This window comes from Phaethon aethereus, assembly GCF_964289735.1.
Source record: "Phaethon aethereus genome assembly, chromosome: 19".
NCBI classification, from domain to species: Eukaryota; Metazoa; Chordata; class Aves; order Phaethontiformes; family Phaethontidae; genus Phaethon; species Phaethon aethereus.
The window spans coordinates 4,429,161-4,446,805 of NC_138595.1; the positions used below are offsets into that span (position 1 = coordinate 4,429,161).

The window sequence follows — 17,645 nt, forward strand, 5'->3', positions numbered from 1 at the left end:
CATCTTTGATCAGGGTCAGGGGCGCCGGGCGGAGTGAGGCGCGGTCGGCCATCTTGGATGAGGGCAGGAGGACCTTGCGGAAGTGTGTTGGGGATGCTCCGGCAATTTGGGCACGTCCCGTGCGCGACGAGTTGCAGCCTGCCCTGGGGACAGGCGGCAGCGAGCGCGGGACAGGAGGGAGTGGCATAGCAGGGCCGGCGAGTGCCGAGATGCCGTGCGAAGCACCCCGGAGACTTCGGAGACTTGGGCCCAAAATGGCTTCTTTGGACACGGGCTGGGGCAGGGGAGATGTCACAGCCCAACAGACTCCATGTCAGTCTGAGCACTGGCCTGGGGACTTTGCAGTCCCAAAGGAGGCAGCCACAAGCCACACGTCCCTGCCTGGGCGAGGCCCTGGTCCCTGAAGGCAAAAGGCCATCCCTCCATGCACAAAGTGCACGGTGGCACCGGTCGATGCATTCGTATAGGCCAGAAATGTGGCAGGGCTTCCTGCAGCTCTGTCATTCCCTTGCAAACTACCCAGTTCTTGGTGCAGCGTAACCAGAAAACCCTGCTAGGCGGCATAGAGACCGTCAGGATGTGGGGACACTGCACGGGTGCTAGAAAGCAGAGTGTCTGATAAGTCAGTTCCGTCTGCGTCCCGAATCCTGCCACAAAAATCCTCCTAATTATCCTCCTGAGGCAAATCTTCTCTTTTCTCAGCTACAAAGGACGTTTGTAGCTATAACACATTGCTTACGTTGATCTCTGAAGAGCAGCATATGACACGAATGCTTTACAAACACTTTCATAAAGACTCTTATTATAAATTCTGGTTTATGCATGAGGAAACTGAGGCACAGCGCCAGAAAGCAGCTCTGCCAAAATCACACAGCTATACCTGATCCATGCAGCAAACCGTATAACCTTATGCCTTGAAATTGCCGTGCATGCCGAAGAACCAGCTGAGAGCAAGGGCGAGCATGGAAGAAACACAAACTGTGTCCACCTCCCTGTGGGTTTTGGCACTCCATACCAGTGGACAGGAATTAGCTTTCCAAATGCATCACTCTCAGCCCAATTCCTCTTCAAGCTCCTTGATGCCATGACCTTTCTGGACTTGATCCCAAGGAGCTTGTCCTGTAGGACCCAATGAGCAAGATACCACAAGGGTCCTGAAACCCTGCAGATGGTGCAGGCACCGCAGGAGGCAGCTGCAGTTCTTCCTCTTACATCCCCTGTCATGACGGATCGATGCAGTGTCATCCCTCTGCGACGTAACTGTCCTGCTGTCAGTGCTTGAGCCATGAGAAAATTATGTAATTAACAATCATTACATAGATTTCTGCAGCATCTTTCATCCAAGTGTTCCAAAGCTCTTTACGAACACTCATTAATTAAGACTCATAAATTGTAAATTGCATAAAAGGTATATGGGGATCTCTTCAGGGCTGAGATGAAGCCATCTCTTGGGCAGAATGTTGCAGCTGATCAACACCCTATAGCAACTCCATTTTCTCTTTTGATATTATTTTTGTTAACTGATGCTCTTTGATACATTTTTGTACATGTGCCCAGAGGCTGGTTTGAGGATAATGAACTGAATTATTTAATTGCCGCATAACCTAAGAGGCTGCTGATAGACTAAAATATTCAAAAGGTGTGTGAATGTGAAAGAATGGGGTGAATCATTTAGGGAACACTGAATTAACATCTTCAGTCAAAAAAGTTTGCACCCAGTCCTTTACAAACATGCATAATTACCAACAGTATAAAGAGAGCCCTAATACAACCGGTCTGATCCTCCAGTATACTGCACACAGATTTCTCTTTTTTGCCATGTAACTGTGTGCGGTTAAAGGGTCTGGTTTTGCAGATCAAGCTGTAGGTTTTGATTTATATATCGGGCTTGAAACAGGACACGATGTATTACAGAGTCCTGGTCTGCCAGGCTGCCTAAGTTGAAGTTGGTGGTAAAATTCCCATGAAAGTCTGTATTCTGGACCCTCTTTCTGACCTTACATACTGATCTTTTTTTCTACCACCAAGCCCATATATCCTGACTGATGTTGCTCCTCTGGCTGAGCAGTGGTAGAGGCAGGCGTGTTTTCTAACAGATTTATTTAGCTATGTATATCTGCTTCGATCAGTGGACCCTTTCACGCTGGGACATGCAGCCTCCTGAGACCGCACTACCAGCTGCAAGTGACAGTTGCATTGATGATAATCCATAAGGTGAGGCTGTTGGAAACACGGCCATCTGGCAATGTGCTTTTGGGGTGGGTAAATTCTAGGCATCCCCCATCACACTCAGTGAGGAAGACCTTCTATGTTGCAATTAATTTTCAAGCAGCAGCTCCTTTTCCAAAAAACTCATCCAACCTGTCAAGGTCTTTGTGATAATTCAATTATTTTTGCATCATATTCTAGATAATTGATGAAACCTCAAGCTACAGGTATGTTTGGCATCAATTACATTTCCTGGACTGAGATTTTCTCCCCCTTTTGGGAATGTGCAGAAGGGCTGAAGATCCAATCCACAGTTAGTCACTCAGCCTTGGACCCTGGAGATCTGAACTGGAAGCACAAATAACATCAGGTTCTGGAGTTTTTAGCAAAACGTGACAGTTTAATTAACTGAGCAATCAGTTGAAATATGACTTCAGGACATAGGTTGGCCAACCTCAGAGAAGCTGGGGGACACCTCCCTAAATTAAACTATGCAAAGAAAAAAAAAAGCCTCACTCCCTGGTGATTTTTTCCCTCCCCATAGCTAGAAAAATAAACAAACTTTAATATTTGAAAAGATCTAAATGGGATGCTCTTGTTTGGACAGAATTAATAAAGCAGAACAAGACTTTGTTGATAGCGTGGCATCTTTGACTCAGATAATTAATCACAGGGAGCTGCTCTGCTCAATTACGGCATTCAGGAAAACACAAATGTAACAAATCATGTTACAGGCCATTGCCATTTCTCACACCTTTGGGACAGTCTATTCATTTATTTACATGCATTTACATCATGTTGGGATTCTATCTTGTATATAGACTTCTCACTACTTTAGGAATACATATAATAAAAACTACATGACTGTGGGCTTTAACAGCCTAGGTCTTAATGCTGGAGTCAATAATAATGTTCCAAATATATGAAGATTCAAAGATGCCTTTGTACAGAAACAGGCTACAAGCTTAAAAATCATATCTTTTAAACATTTCCATCAGCATTGCTAAAAATGATAGAATTTTATTTCAAACAAATAATTAGACATCTTAGATGAACTTGCAAAATAAGCAACACAAACACTAACCACTAAGAATTCAAGAAATAATGGTGGGGAAGAGTGGGAAAGATGCAGTGCACACATGTAATGGTGCACAGCAGGATGCCAGGGAAGCTGTAAAATTGAGAAGACACAACTGATACCATTACAGTAGGGGTGCTCCAAAACTGCAATCGCAGCAGACTTGTATTTTTCTCTTTTATTTTTAATAGGAAAACAAGTGGCTGCATGCACACATAAAATTCATTGCAAATTTGGATGTGGCTGACCTCAGTCCATTAGCCGTAATGGGAACGGGAGGGTTGCTGCTGGCTTCTCAGCTGTGCTGAGGGTTTCAAAGGAGGGAATTATCCCATGTCCCAGCCTGCAAAAATTAACTGATTTTATTAAAACACTGCAACTCCTCCTTGTCTCCTTCCACTGAGCACATGCCCAGGGAGAAAGGTTTGTTTCTCCATGCCTGGTGGTTGGGCATAAGTAAGGGGTGAGGAGTTTCTGTCTGACTCTCAGTCTGTGAGTGGGTGGGTTAAAACCTGAACCTTGACGTGTAACACAGAGCAAGATGTCGTTAAACCACGACAGAGGAAAAAAAGAAAGCCTTGCTCCCAGCAGAAAGAGCTGTGTCAGTGACATACTGCTGAAGATCTGCTGGGCAGCTGAGCTCTGGGGAAGGAGCACTGAGCAGGAGCATGGACATGGGAAAGAGAAAAGCCCTCACACCAGCTTCTGCAGCTTTTCCCCAGCCCTGGCCCTGCTGCAGGCTGTTCCTCACAGGAAGGAAGCCTTTTCTGCTTTCTTGCCACTCTGGAATTATTCTGATTTACTGAAAACAAACTGCATCGTTCCTACCTCCAGTCTGTCCAGGTGGTACTGCCAGCGTTGTGGGACTCACCTCGGAAGACCTTTCTCCAATTCACAGTGTTTTTCCCAAATCCTCGGCCATTTATATTGTCACAAATACTTGAATAAAACCAAGCTAAAAACCCCCAACAACCTAGTTTAAAACCATTTTCTGTGTTTCTCCATTTATGCCTTTTTTCCTAAGTGCCTTAAAGAGTATAAGAGATGCAGCACATGAAAGTCAGATGTTTCTGCAATCCAGGGATAACTGGAAAAAAACACATCTGAGTGTGATTTTGTCCCTTCAAAACTTTCCTGGGAGTTACAGGACAACAAGCATGCACAACATTTTTAAGTGCAAGAAAAAGACACACCCCCACGAAGGTCAAACGCTGCCCCCAGGCATAACTGCGGCTTTTTATACCAGACTTTTTGTCCGTGAATTCAGCTGTAAAGTGCAAATTATTTGCCCATCACTTTCCTCTTCGGGGAGCTCAGCAGCCCCGCTTCCGCCCGCCCGCAGTCTGGGCACACACCAGGAGAGGGTGCCAAGCCCCCGGCTTCTGAGCGACCAGGCTCCGGACGGATTTCACCGGGAAAGTCCCGCTCGGGGTGTCTCTGAGCCATCCCTCTGCAAGGGCTGCGGCTAAAACACCAACCAGCACACCTCGGATCTGCAGGGAAAGCTCTTGGTTTTGTTTTTTTTTTTACCGAAAGCTGCCCAACACTTTTAGTTCCGTTTCAGCGATATCGGCAGTAAGCGCCTGAAACTCGCCCGAGGACATTAGGGCAGGATAAATAGAATTTTTTGGCTATGTTTAGAAAAGGATCTGGTGGACGCCGGTACCGCTCGGGGGGACAGCCGAGCTTCTGGAGATCGAGAAAACCCCATGAGACCTGCGAGGCAGGAGCACAAGACATCCATTCCTGCTGCAAAGCGACCGGGTGGTTTAACAGGAATAAAACCTGATCCATGAAGTTTCAGAATGACTGTTACAAAAAAATTCATCTGCACTGGGAGGCGCAGCTTTTATCCCTGCAGCATAAGCCGGAACTCCCGGGCAGCCGCTCCGCCTGGCTCTCCGCCCTGCCTTTACCACTCTTTGGAGAAACCTGCGAGATTAAAGGATAAAATTCATATTGCTCAAGCGAGCAGAGCCCCAGTAGGAAATCTCCCAGAGAGCGGCCGAGGACCCTGGCGCGCCTCCCTGGGCTGTACGCGCGTTTTAAAATTCCCCCCCGCTGCGAGCAATTCCCCGCAAACCCGCAGCCCCCACGCGTGTTCGTGCCCGGGAAGGCTGCAGCCGCGGAGACGCAGCATCGCCGGCTGCGGGCACCTGGGCGGGGGGGACGGTATTAGCGGCAACAGCAGGGACAAGCCTGCAGCCGGGTAGGGAAAACGGCGTAAAAGACACCAAAACGTGTGCGCAGGTGTGGGGGGTCCCCGCTCCACCCCGGGACTGCCCCCCCGCCCGCCCGCCCGCCGTGGGTGTCGCAACCGCGCCCGGCCTCAGCCGCGCCCCGCGGGGAGGAGGGGGGGGCGGCGGCGCGCAGGCAGCGCGCAGGCAGCGCGCAGGGGGCGCGGGCAGCGCTGCCGGCCCCGCGCCCGGCCCCGCCGGCCGCCCCGCGCCGCCGATGCTGTCGGTGCCGGTGCCGGTGGCGGGCGCGGGGGCGGCGCGGGGTGCGGGCTCCCTGCCCCGCCGGCGCACCATGTGCAGCGGCGTCGGCTGCTTCTGGGCGCTGCTCTCCGCCGGCCTCCTGGCCGCCTGCGCCGCCGCCTTCCTCTCCCCGGCCTGGCTGCTGCCGCCCGGCCGCGCCGCCGCCGGCTTCGGCTTGCTCTGGCGCTGCGCCGGGCCGCCCCGCGGCTGCCACGGCTCCGCCGGCCCCGGCGGCTTCGGAGACATCCCCTCCGGTTCCTGGCAGGTGAGCCCCCCCCGCCTACCCCGGCCTCCCCGGCGTCCCCCCGACGTGCCCCAGACTCCCCTGCAGCCTCTCCCCCCGCCCCATCATCCGTCCCACATCCCCCATACCTGCCCCCGGCTCTCCAATATCCCTCTGTCCTCCTCCCCTCTCTGAGGTCCCCCTGTCATCACCCCAGCCTCCCCCGTTGTGCCCCAGGCTCCCCGCATCTCCTCATCCTGCCCCAGCATCCCTGTCCCGCCCTGAGCATCCTCTGCATCCCCCCATGCAGCTCTCAAGCACCCCTTTCATCCCCTGCAGCCCCCCGTGTCCTGCCCCTTAGCACCCCCCGGGTGTCCCGTGGTCCCCGTGGGGCCGCATCTCCCTGCAGGGTGCTTGGCTGCCCGTGGGATGCTGCATGGAAACCTCCCGGGTGCCTTCGTGCCGGGGTGGCGGCCAGTGCAGCCCGAGCGCAGCCGCGGTGCCCGTCCCAGCCGTGGCCCCGGCAGTGCCGCAGGTCTGACCCGGCCACCCTGCCCTGCCAGGGCTCCCGGCCGTGCCTCGCCGCCCGGGCCCCAAATCTCTCTGGCCTGCCCAGGCGAGCTGCTGCGTGGGCCTGTGGGAGGGAGTCGGGGAGAAACAGGAGAGGTTTGGTGCTCCCCCGCGGGGCGTTGAGCATCGTTTGCTGGCCGAGTTTGCTGAGCGGGAGAGGAGCAGAGAGGTGGCTGAAACTGCTGCCCCTGGGACATGAGGATCTAGAAATTGAGCCTGGACGTGGGGGACTGCGGCCGTTCCCCTCCCGTCCAGCCCAGGGTGATGCCCTTGCCAGGTTTCGGGAGGAAGGAGGCCAAGGCCTCCCCCCTTGCCCCATGGGCAACCTGGGGTTGCTGCTGTGTCCTGGCGTGACAAAGAGCCGCCCGTTCCCGCTGGGTGTGCATGGGGACCACACAAAGTCCAGTCCCAGTGCCCCGCCGCCCGCTTGCCCCTGCCCTTTCTTCCTCATCTCCTTTCCTTTTATTCTTAGTTTCTTACCCCAAGGTTGTGAGTGATTTCACTACCGCTGCTCAGAATACATGAGCTTTGATTTGCTCCGTGTCACTACGTTGCAAAAGTCCCAATCCAAGGGCTAAATCCCTGAGAGGTTGTGGCTGTGCCCGGCACGATGGGTGTCAGTAGTTATATTTCTCAGCCTCCTGCGAAGCTGCGCTCTTATCTCTCCCAGGACACCAGGTCTGCGTGCAGTTACTCAAATCCTGTCGTGGTCCTTAAAATTGTCATTAAAGACAAATACAATTAGAAGAAGAAAAGAACCGGCTGCATAAAATCCTTCCTATTTATATAAAACCGTGCAAAAACTGCTGTTGTTCCCATAAGTTGGCCTTTGTTCACATGTTTTTGCAAACGTAATTCAGATAAACACTTCCAAGCAATAACAAACTTTAAAGATAAGAAGCTCAGCAGTGACTCATTTGAACAAGCTTCAGCTACAGACAGCCTCAACCATCTAATAGCCTCTGAAAAGACTTTAGATCCAGAATATAACATAACACAAAGCCACTGAGCTCCTGAGCTTGGGCTGTGGCAGGGATGAGTAATATCACGGTACCAAGTGGAGTTTTCAGGGGATTTTAGTGACACATCCTTGTCACCTTTATTAATACCACTCAGATAATTCATGAACAACAAACAGTGCAGTCTGTTTTCAGGGGAAAGTACTCCCCTACCAGCTTTCCACCGTGATGAGGATGAGAATACCTGTTGTGATGGTTATTTGTTGGGGTGGAATATAATAAAATATCCCTGACAGCTTTGCTAAGGCAGGCAACAGCTTTGGCTTTCGTGCATGAGCAGCCCTCCGAACCCGCACGCCTCGGTGCTCAGGATGGGGGGAGCTGAGTGCTGTGAGCCACGTCCGCAAGCTCAAGCAGGAGATTCTGCTTTTTGGAGAGATGGGGAAATTTGGGCTCGTTTTTCCTTGCTTTCAGAACTAGTGACATTCATTTCCAATCTTTCCAGCAATCTCGTGGGCAGCTCCTTCTTTAACTGAAAGCCAAGAGCCTAACGTAGATGGGAGTCTGGGAGCGTTTGGAAACAGCCACCAGCTTTTTGCTGGAGGAGTGGGGAGAGAAGGGTGTGGAGCTGTGGCTATGGGGGGCAAAGGAAGCGAAAGCCAACTTGGGGATCAGGAGCTCTTCTAGCGTGAAGCTGGTGGCACATCTGGGGGGATGTGGAGAGCACACCTGGGGAGGATGCTGATGGCATACCCGGGGAGGATGCAGAGAGCACATCGGGGGAGGACGCCCACCTGCAGCGCACAGCGTGTGCGAGCAGCCCACAGCCGGGATGTCCATCCCCGGGGAACGCTGTTTGTTTTGTTCCCTGAAACATGCACGCTTACTGCGTTTCAAACGTTTCCCCGTTCCAACCTGCCGACTTGATGAAGGGGTGGGGGAGCGTCCAGCCCTGCAAATGATCGTTAATGCCAGTTGTGTGTTTGTACTTGGGGGATTATGTTAATCATGCTACAAATGATGCTTTGAATCATGGCTAGAGGTTAATTAACATGCCTTTCTTCTCTTAAGAGGGCCTTCATGTCTGCTTAGAGTTGCTGGCTTTTTTCTGCTTTCTTTCATAATTAACTTTGCAGCTCACTAATATCATGGGTACCTTTAATTTAACCCTGTCAGTGCTCAGGCTGCTGGGGATTTGCACCATGCTCAGCATCATGATGGTGATTTGATGGGGTGGAATATAATAAAATATCCCAGACAGGCTGTCTCATGCAAGGCTGAGACATTGCAGGAGCTGGTGGAAACTGGAGATGGTCTGGTTGGAGCCAGGTGAGGAGAGAGGATGGTGATGGTGATGCTGCCCAGGGGCCACAGCCAATTTATGAGCGGGGCCCTTGCACGGACAATTAATGGAAAGGAGGATCTGTTGTTGGAGGACCTGGAGCTGTGAGGGTTGGAGAGGGGCATCCCGCGGGGTGCAGGCACTGTAGGGAGAGGGGATTGCTCCTGGGAGGCCAACTGGCAGAGCTGGGAAAAACAGGTGAGCTTTTGAGCTCAGAGCTGCTTCATTGCATCTCACTACTTTTCTTTTTTTTTTTTTTTTGGTGCCAGATCGCTGTGTGCGCATGTGTGCGTGCAAAATAGTGCTTTATCCTGAGCTAATTTATTTTCTCTTTCAGTGGGGGCATTTGGCTCATGGGTTCCTGTCTCAATGCTGCACTTTGGAAGCTAGTGCTGCTTCATTTCAAATTTCTATTTTTATTTTTCCAGATAGTCTCCAACTATTTTCAGGCTTTGCCAAGCATGTAATCTAAAATAACAAAGAAGCTCTTCAGCTCATGGTATTCAGGTTAAAAGCACATTGGAGCCACTTGCCTATGAAGCCAGTGATGCCCTGCTGGAGCAGAGCACAAAATAACCCACTCAGGACAGGGCGGAAAGATTTGCACAGCCCCAGGAGTTCCCTGGGTGGGCCCTTCCCGGGTTTTTACCCATAGCAGGGCTTGAAAAAATTCAGCACACCGTAGTGAAAATGCACCGTAAACCTGTTTACCTTTTTATTAGAAAACACTGAAAGGTTTCATGAACCTTCATTGCCGGTTTCTTGCCGTGTCAGTTCAGCACCGGGTTCCCCATGTAATCTGAGGTTTGCTCGTTGGGGTCAGATTTGTGGAGCTACGAGCAGGCTGTTCCCAGCGAAAAAGCACGTGGGGTGCTCATGGAGATGGGAAGATAAATCAGAAGCAGAAAATCTGCCACTCCTCTTCTAGCACAGGCTCTGGCACAAGGGAGAGCTCAGCGTTCTGGGAGCTCGCAGCTTGCGATGTGACCCAGGCAGGGAACCACATGCGAGCCTGGCTCTTGGGCAGAGCCTGCTCTACCTCTGAGGGCTGTGTATCAGGCCAGCGTGTTAATTTGGGATTATTGGGAAATGAACTTTTAGCTCCTCATCCTAAGAACTTCCCAAGAGAGCAGATCCTACCTGGCTTACTCTGTCTACCAGTTAGTTTGATTTTTAATTGCACTTACACAACCTTGGCAAGAGCTGTGTTCAGCAATTCCTGAAACCACTGTCTTCCTCTTTATGCATATTACTTTGCAGTAGACTTTATCTCCTTTCATTAGCCACCCAGAGTTTTTTGACCTACATTAATAGAACAGAAAATACCTGATGTTGGTGAAACCTGTAATGCCTGGGCTCTGACCCCGTGCTTCAATGCCTGAGTGGCAAAGCATAGCCAGGACTTGCTGAGCAGTGAACCGATCACCACTAAGCTGGGCTGAAATGGGTGCTGAGACAGGACCAGCTTATGGGTGGGCCATGGAAGGTCAAGTTGATTGAAAATACAGACAGGCTGTTCTCGGGATTATTTCTACCAACTCCGCTCTCAATGGGAGACAGAAGCTGCTTTGCTTTGCTTAAACAAAGGCACAGAGAGCTGGGTATTAGCCACAGTGTCACTGCTTGGGCTGTGGGGCCAGGGGCTGGGCAGCAGCTGGGGCTTAGCTGAGACGTGGCTACTCATGACAGTGATGACCAGTTCATGTTGGGTTGCCTGCCCACAAACCTGCTCGACAAACAATGAGTCCTGAACCCTGTGCCTTGGGAAAGGCATTGCCTGGGCATATGAGGGACATTTTGGGCTGAAGATTGTATGTCCTCTTCCAGAGCAGAGTCCGGCACAGGGTGGTGGGGGCACGGCAGGGACATTTTGATGGTGGAACATCCTTCCATCCTCTTTGAGGCTGCAAGTCACACTCCCTTCGGACTCCTCTCCACTGGCTTTCTAAGGAAAAGCCAGATGGGAGAGCTTTGTGACCTGCGGGGCATTCCCCAGCCCGGGATGATGAGCCTAGCTTTGCTGCTGGTGCCAGGAAAGGGCTTATCCCAAGGAAGGATAATAACAGAGTGCGGGCAAGAAGGTCTGATCTGGTACCCAGAGACAGCACACTGCTTGCTGCCTAATTAAAATTTCATTAAATTGGTTTGCCTCCCTTGATGGAGGTCACAGGCATACCATTGATGTGCTAATGTCTTACTTTTTCCCTCTTTTTCCTCTTTCACGACTATCCATCATCCTCTTAGATAAAGCAGTGCTATTAGGAACTGCTTTCCAGCGTCCCCAGATGCAATGGCACTGGAAGAAAGAGAGCCATAATTCATCAGACATAGTATCTGACTCTTATTTTCTTCCTAATTAAAAAAATGCCCCTTTTTTTTTTCTTGAATCGGTTTGGGCATTAACCCTTCTGCTGTTTGTGTCGAATACACTTGAAAGTGGGAAAGTTACCTGGAAGGCCAAGACCAGCCAAGCTGCATCCGTTTGCTGAATTTTGTGCGTGAGCAGCTAAATCTGGGCTGGGGATAAGTACCCCGCTGTGTGTGCTGTGGTGCAGGCAGGTCCCCATCAGCCAAATCCTTCATTTGAACGGGAAGAAATGAGGACTGGAGCCTCATTGCCTCCTCTGCACCCCTGTGCCCCAGCCCAAACCACCCCAGCTCAGGGGACTCTGAGACATCAGGCACCTCCCCGGCAGCTTCATGCCTGGGGCTCTGCATTACTGCCAGGCTGGTTTTGGGAGGTTGGACCCGCTCCCACCATTCCCATCGCATAACACCGGGCACTTCCCAGTGCCGCTAGGCAGGGCATAGCATCTGCATGGGAGCAGGATGGAGACGGAAGATCAAATAGGAAGGAGAAAGCTCTCAGATGGTGCCGAAAGGAAGGTAACTGCTGGGGAGGAGAAGACGAGGACGTGTGGGATCCTCTTCCTGGCCGTTTCTTTAATGCCGACCAGATGGCGGATGTTTGTTTCTGTGACTTGTGTGGGGGAAATACGAACAAGCTGCGAGGCTCGATCCACCCACCCCTACACACGCAGCATCTCCTGCAGAGGCAGGCATCTCTGTTGTGCCCAGGTGGATATTCCTGGTTTTTACCAAGGTCTTTTGTGCCTTTGCCCAAGGAGAGGGCCCTGCTGTTTCAGGTGCAGGGCAGTCTTACTTGGTGTGGTGTGGATGAAAGCAGGGGTTTTAGGGTCCAGTGCAAAACTCACGAGAGGACTGAAGAACCTTGCGGCCATGTGGTGCTGGTGCCAGCAACTTGTGGGGTGCAGGGCCACGCAGAGACCCCATCAGGTCCTGGGGTGGAGAGAAGACAGCTTTGCTGCTCCAGTGCTGCTGCTCCCCTGCGGATAGATACCCCTCTGAGTATTTGCACCGATCCTTCCCAGCCCTCTTTATTTGCCCTCCAGCAGGTGTTGGTGACTGCTCCTCCTCTACCAGGAGCCTGTCCAGGGACATCTCAAGCCACACAGCAGAGCCAGACCCAGCTGCCGACATCTGCATCCACTTCCCGGCACCGGCCCCTGGTGTGGCCTCCCGGGTCCTTGCCAGCACTGCTGCAAATCCCAAACCCTAGGTCCCCACTCAGCACCTCCATCCAGTGCTGATTTTTTTTTTTTAACAAGGTTAAAAACCCTGGTGTCCTTTCGGTTTCTGCCTCTCCAGGTACAGCACTATCCAGTTTAACTCCAAGACGTCTTCCCTGAATGAATATTTAATCACACAGAGCTCTGACAGGAGGGGACTGCATGTAAAAAAGGAAAATGGTTTGATTAATTTTGCCCCCTCTTCTCTTATAGGTGATTTTACAGCCAGTTTTTCCCTAGCTCGTTTGGGGTTTCTCAGACCTTTTCGTCCTTAACAGACACTCCCAGAATGCCAGACACGCTGTGACTTTCACTGTTTTTCTCATTTAGCCTGTCGCTTTATTTCCTAATTATTTAGGGTATTTATTTTCTGCCCCCATTTGCGAAGATGCTTAAGCATTTGATCAGGGCTGAAACACCCGAGCAGTCTGTAACCTTGCCTCCAGCCTACTGCTCCAGGTACCACGGGGCCCATCTGGGATGGCAGCTCTCGGGGGTCGTCAAGTTCCAGTTAATAAATTGCATTCATAAATGAATGTGCATCGTGGTGTGACCCAGTGCACAGGATGCAACAGCAGCAGTTTTGCCAACTTGTTTTATCTCCACCAAGCCAAACACCGGGTACCATTTCTCAGCACTAACTCATTGGACCGGACAGTTTTTTCTCCCTTTGCCCTTTTCACTTTAAACTGTAAAGATCATGGATGCTGGCCTCAAAAGGTGGGTTAACTTTTAAAAATTTTCATTAGGGAGGTCAAGTGACTCTTCCCAGGATGGTCATTGTGTGACATTTTAATTTTGAGGTTTTTGGTGAATGAAACAGCATCTTCAGCAGATTTATTGCTTAGTGATATGCCATGGTGCGTGTCAGACCTGTAAAATATTAAAATAATGGGTACAGGATTGTTGTTAATCGGAATTTATTACGCTGCATAAAGGCATATTTACAGTCCCAACAGGGGACTATTAATTTGTTTGGGGATAAACAATTAATCTCCCTGGGAGTGGGAGCAGAAAATCTGACACGGTTTTATGTCTTTTCCCAGCGCGGCAGAGGCGGGATAGCTCACAGCCCCTGGGCTGCCGGGCTCCCCAGGGGGGTCTCCCTGGCGTGGATGCAGGTCTACTTTGCCTGGGGAGAGGTAGTCCACTGCGCAGCGAGGTCCTGCTTCTCCCTGGCCTGTTTTGCACAGGGAGCTGTGCTCTCTGCTGTGATGAATGGGCTTTTTCCTGCCCCTGCCTGAGCTGGGCTCTCACAGATGGCCTTGATGCATCCCGTTTGTTCCTCTCCCCCATCTATTTTTGGGTTTCAGCCTTTGCATCCTGTTTCCTGCATCCTCTCCTTTCCGCTCAAGATGCAACAGGCACAAACAGGGAGGAGAGAGGGAGGTGCTGTGCAGTTGGAAGGAGAGGGTTTTTAGCTGCTACTGTTTGGTACCTTTGCTCCATGGACTTCTTCAATCTTAAGCCTTATTTTTCTTCGGAAGTGGCTATTTTGACCTGCAGGTGCGACTCTGGTACAGGGCAGGTGCACTTGGGATAATTCCCAGCCAAGGCCCTGGAAAGGTTACAACAAAAACAAAATTTCTGGTTTACAAGAGTATATCCAGTGTTTTGGCGGGTAATACCAACGCATTAGGGAAAGAAGTTTGCACCTTGTGTTCGAGCAGCTCTGGCAATGGTGTACCAGCATAAATGTAGGAGCCAGACTAAGACTGCAGGCTCGCAGCAGGGTCTCTTGCGATCTGCCCTGAAGCGCCCCGTGCCTTTCCCACCTATTTTGGGGCAGCTGCTCCACAGCCATCCCTTGTGCCCCACACCAAAACCGCTCAGCTGCATTACCCCTTCTGCCCCCAGAGCTGCCCGGCAGCTGTTCTGTGGCTCAGCGTCCCTGGCCCAGTGGCAGAGAACAAACCTCACCATTTACCTACACCTCTTGCCTATTTGAATTTGAACACATTTATTCAAAATGAGACCTTAGTTCCCTTTGCCAAGGCCTGGTTGGATTCGGTTGTTTTCTGGCCACCACTGTGCACATTGGGGTGCTGCCGGCCCCGGGACCCCGCAGTCTTGCTGCTGCCTGATGGCAGGAGCCAAACCAGACCCAGTTCTTTTAGTGTAACACTCACCTGCACCCATCCTGTTTGTGCTTTACTTGTCTCTTCGTCCTGAAAAACATCTTTTCACCTTTCTGCAGGGATTCTCAGTCTGGAGGGGCTCATAGGTTGTTTTCAGCAGGAGCTGCGAGTTTTTAGGGGATTTGTGCTGCCATAATTAAGAAGAACCTAGATCATTAAAAATAATATGCTTCACACGAGAGAGGAACCAGCCTGCTTCACAAGACCCCTTTCTGCTGAAAAATTCATCACTCTAAATAATTAATGGTCCTCACAAAGGAGGATGGTTTTGCATGTTGCCGGGTAGAAGGTGAAATTCAGACGCCAGGCAGAGTAATCCTTTTTTTTTATGAGTCTGTATTTCCTCACCGTGCTGCTGCCCTGGGAGCAGTGGGGAGCAAGGGCTGTGGCCATGCTCCCCGCAGGGTCCCACGCTGGGAGGGTGTCTGCGTGATGGGGTCGTCCATCCCACCCCAGACCCCTCCTGGGGTACGGATGGGCAAGGGGCTGGTCCTGGCCCGAGTGTCCCAAGCTCATCTTTTTTGCCCTGAAGCAGCACTTGTCTCTTTGGGTCTCAGTGGCTTGGAAGGTACTGGACAGGAGCAGATACCCCTGCTGTCTCAGTGCCTGCCGAAAACAGCCTCTCCGTTTCTCTCAGTAGCTGTTTGCACTGCCATGCCTTTTACATTGCATGTCAGGAATTAATTTATTGCCGGGACAGCGTTTGCATTGCTTGTGTGGTGTATAAATAGGCTATAAATAAGATGCTGATTTCTAATCACCACACTGCACCGGGGGAAGCGCTCGCACCAGGGTGTCAGGGCGGTGCCCGTGCTCGCCTGGCCCGTCCCTCGCCAGCACCAGCGTGTCCCGTTTCAGAGAGCAGCAGCTCCTGGGCAGGACCTTGCAGGCAGCCGCTCTGCCACCCTGGCACCAGCCAGTCCAGCTGCTAAAAACCAGCTTAGCGTTATTAAAAATAACACAGGCAGATGCAGGGCAGTGCCAGACCCGTGGGGCAGCACCGCCAGTGCTGGAGGGCTTTTTTAGCTGCTTGGACCCCCCGTAGCCATCACAGGGTAAATCCAATTCTTCTTTTCGCACTCCAGCCTGCCTGTGGCTCCTGCAGCGTAATTTGCATTTAGCAGATTATTTACTCCGGATTTGTAACCCCTTTGGTGAGATGGGCCAAATGGAAACGTGTACTGGGTTTGTTCCTATAGTAACCGTGGTTGCCCAAAAGCTCAAATGTAGGGAGAAAAGTAAAAAAAGGAAAATTGTGCATTTCTAACCAGAATGTCTCAGCAGGGCAAGAGGGCTGGACAAGGGCGGGTGGAGGTGGGACCTGAGCTCCTTAAGACAGGTTATGATAATGAGGCTCGTTAGGAAAATGGAGCCAAGACCTGTCTTACAGCTGTGCTGCTTTAGGAAGCCAACTCTCTGACATTATTGCAGGGTGACTCATGAAAGCCAGGAGTGTTTTGTAGAATTTGCCATGAAATGCTGTGAAATGAGAGCACTTGACGTGGCTGCTGCTATGTCAGGACTGAGGTGCCCTCGTGCTGTTTGAATGCTGCCATGAGCCGGGTGCCGGAGGAGGAGGCACGTGTCATGGGTCCCCTCACAACCCCCAGCCACGCTGTGCCCCTGGCTGGGCTGGCACTTGTCCCCACTGGTACAGGGACCACCTCGCTGCCAGTGCCATCCCATTGGCAGAGGTGGAAATGTCACCTGCAATGGGGACAGCAACTGCAACAGTGCAGCAATGGGTGCCCGTACCCAACGGCAAGCTGTTTTGCCATAAATTAGCACTTTTCCCAGGTTTAGATGCTGATGCAGTTTGCATCTTGTGGCCAGAATATTAAATAGTAAAACTGCTTCCACCCCAAGCAGGTGATGGCAGGGGGACAGGCTGCTGTGCTGGCCTCCCCTTCCACTGCCCCTCCGCCCTGGAGAAAACGCTGCCTGCTGTGCACTCCTGTAGCCACTGGCACCCCAAAGCATCATCCCACAGCGCGAGCTGGGTTTGAGTAACAGCCCCAAATGACCCAGTTCTGTTGCAAAAGAGGCTAAATTAAAGACATGGCCACTGCAGGGAAAAGCTGGTAAGGCTGCCAGAGGTGAGCTGGGCTAGGGGCTGGGAGCAGCCTGCCGTGTCGGCAGAGGCCGGCTGGAACGAAACCTTTGCAGCAGCAGGTTCCCCGCTGTGGAGCATCATTGGCAAAATACCTTCTAACTGCCAGGCGCCATCACAAGATAAGTTTCAGCTCTCACTGGAGGCACTGACACGCATCGCAGGCATCTAATGGCACTTGTATTAATGCCGTAGCCCTTCATGCATGTAATACATTTGCTGTTATCACTGTAGCCCGAATACTAATAACCCCTGGGACCAGGTGACAGGGAACCGTGGGCTCAAGACTTAACAGTGAATTTAAGCAACAGAAGGTGGAAAGGAAAAGATGGGAGAAGCTGCCCACGATGGGGCCCCACTTCTCACTTCAAGAGGGGGAGTTTGGGGGAGGTGTCACGGGGACAGTGGTGGGAGATCACCTCACTGACAGCCCTGCGTGTCCTTTCAGACGAGCGCCGTGCTGTGTGCAGGTGGCTGTGCCCTGCTGGCCCTCAGCTCGCTGCTGGCCATCGTCGCCGTCCTGCTGCCTGGCGGAGCCTGCGAGAGGCGAGTCTGCACCCTGGCTGGCTACATGCAGACAGCAGCAGGCAAGTGACGGGGACTTTGCTCTTTGGGGTGGAAAGATGGGGTTTCCCTGGGGTGCTGCCCGGGTATTCACAGCATCCTGGATCTCAGCATGAAGAGGTGCCTGCAAACCCTAACCAACGCCAGGACAAGAGAGCAGCCCTTTGCTTTAGCAATTGCCTCCTGCATCCATGCTTATAAAGTCTATTGAAAATCCCCTCTGCCCAAATACTCAGGCCTGTGGCAGAGAGCCTGGGCTGCAGGTCCCGCTCACTGCCCCCTGCTCAGGCTCTCGTGTAGGGCAGGGGGCTGCGGCGGTGGAGACCAGGCTGCCTGCTGGCAGGGTGCTGCTGCAGCTCCTGGGCTCCAATAGATGCCTTCTGTGA

The 17,645-nt window shown here is 51.9% G+C and overlaps 1 protein-coding gene across 1 annotated transcript in view; it reads left to right on the plus strand.

Moving 5' to 3' along the window:
• Positions 1–5,740: 5,740 nt before the first annotated feature.
• The window catches only part of LHFPL7 (LHFPL tetraspan subfamily member 7), a gene marked incomplete at its 5' end in the record, with an annotated part of 64,596 nt that continues 52,691 nt past the window's right edge, over positions 5,741–17,645 (plus strand). Inside the window, 2 exons of the mRNA XM_082008505.1 lie at positions 5,741–6,028; positions 17,144–17,282. Of these exons, the coding sequence (XP_081864631.1) occupies positions 5,741–6,028; positions 17,144–17,282 (427 nt within the window). The remainder of the gene's footprint in view (positions 6,029–17,143; positions 17,283–17,645) is intronic.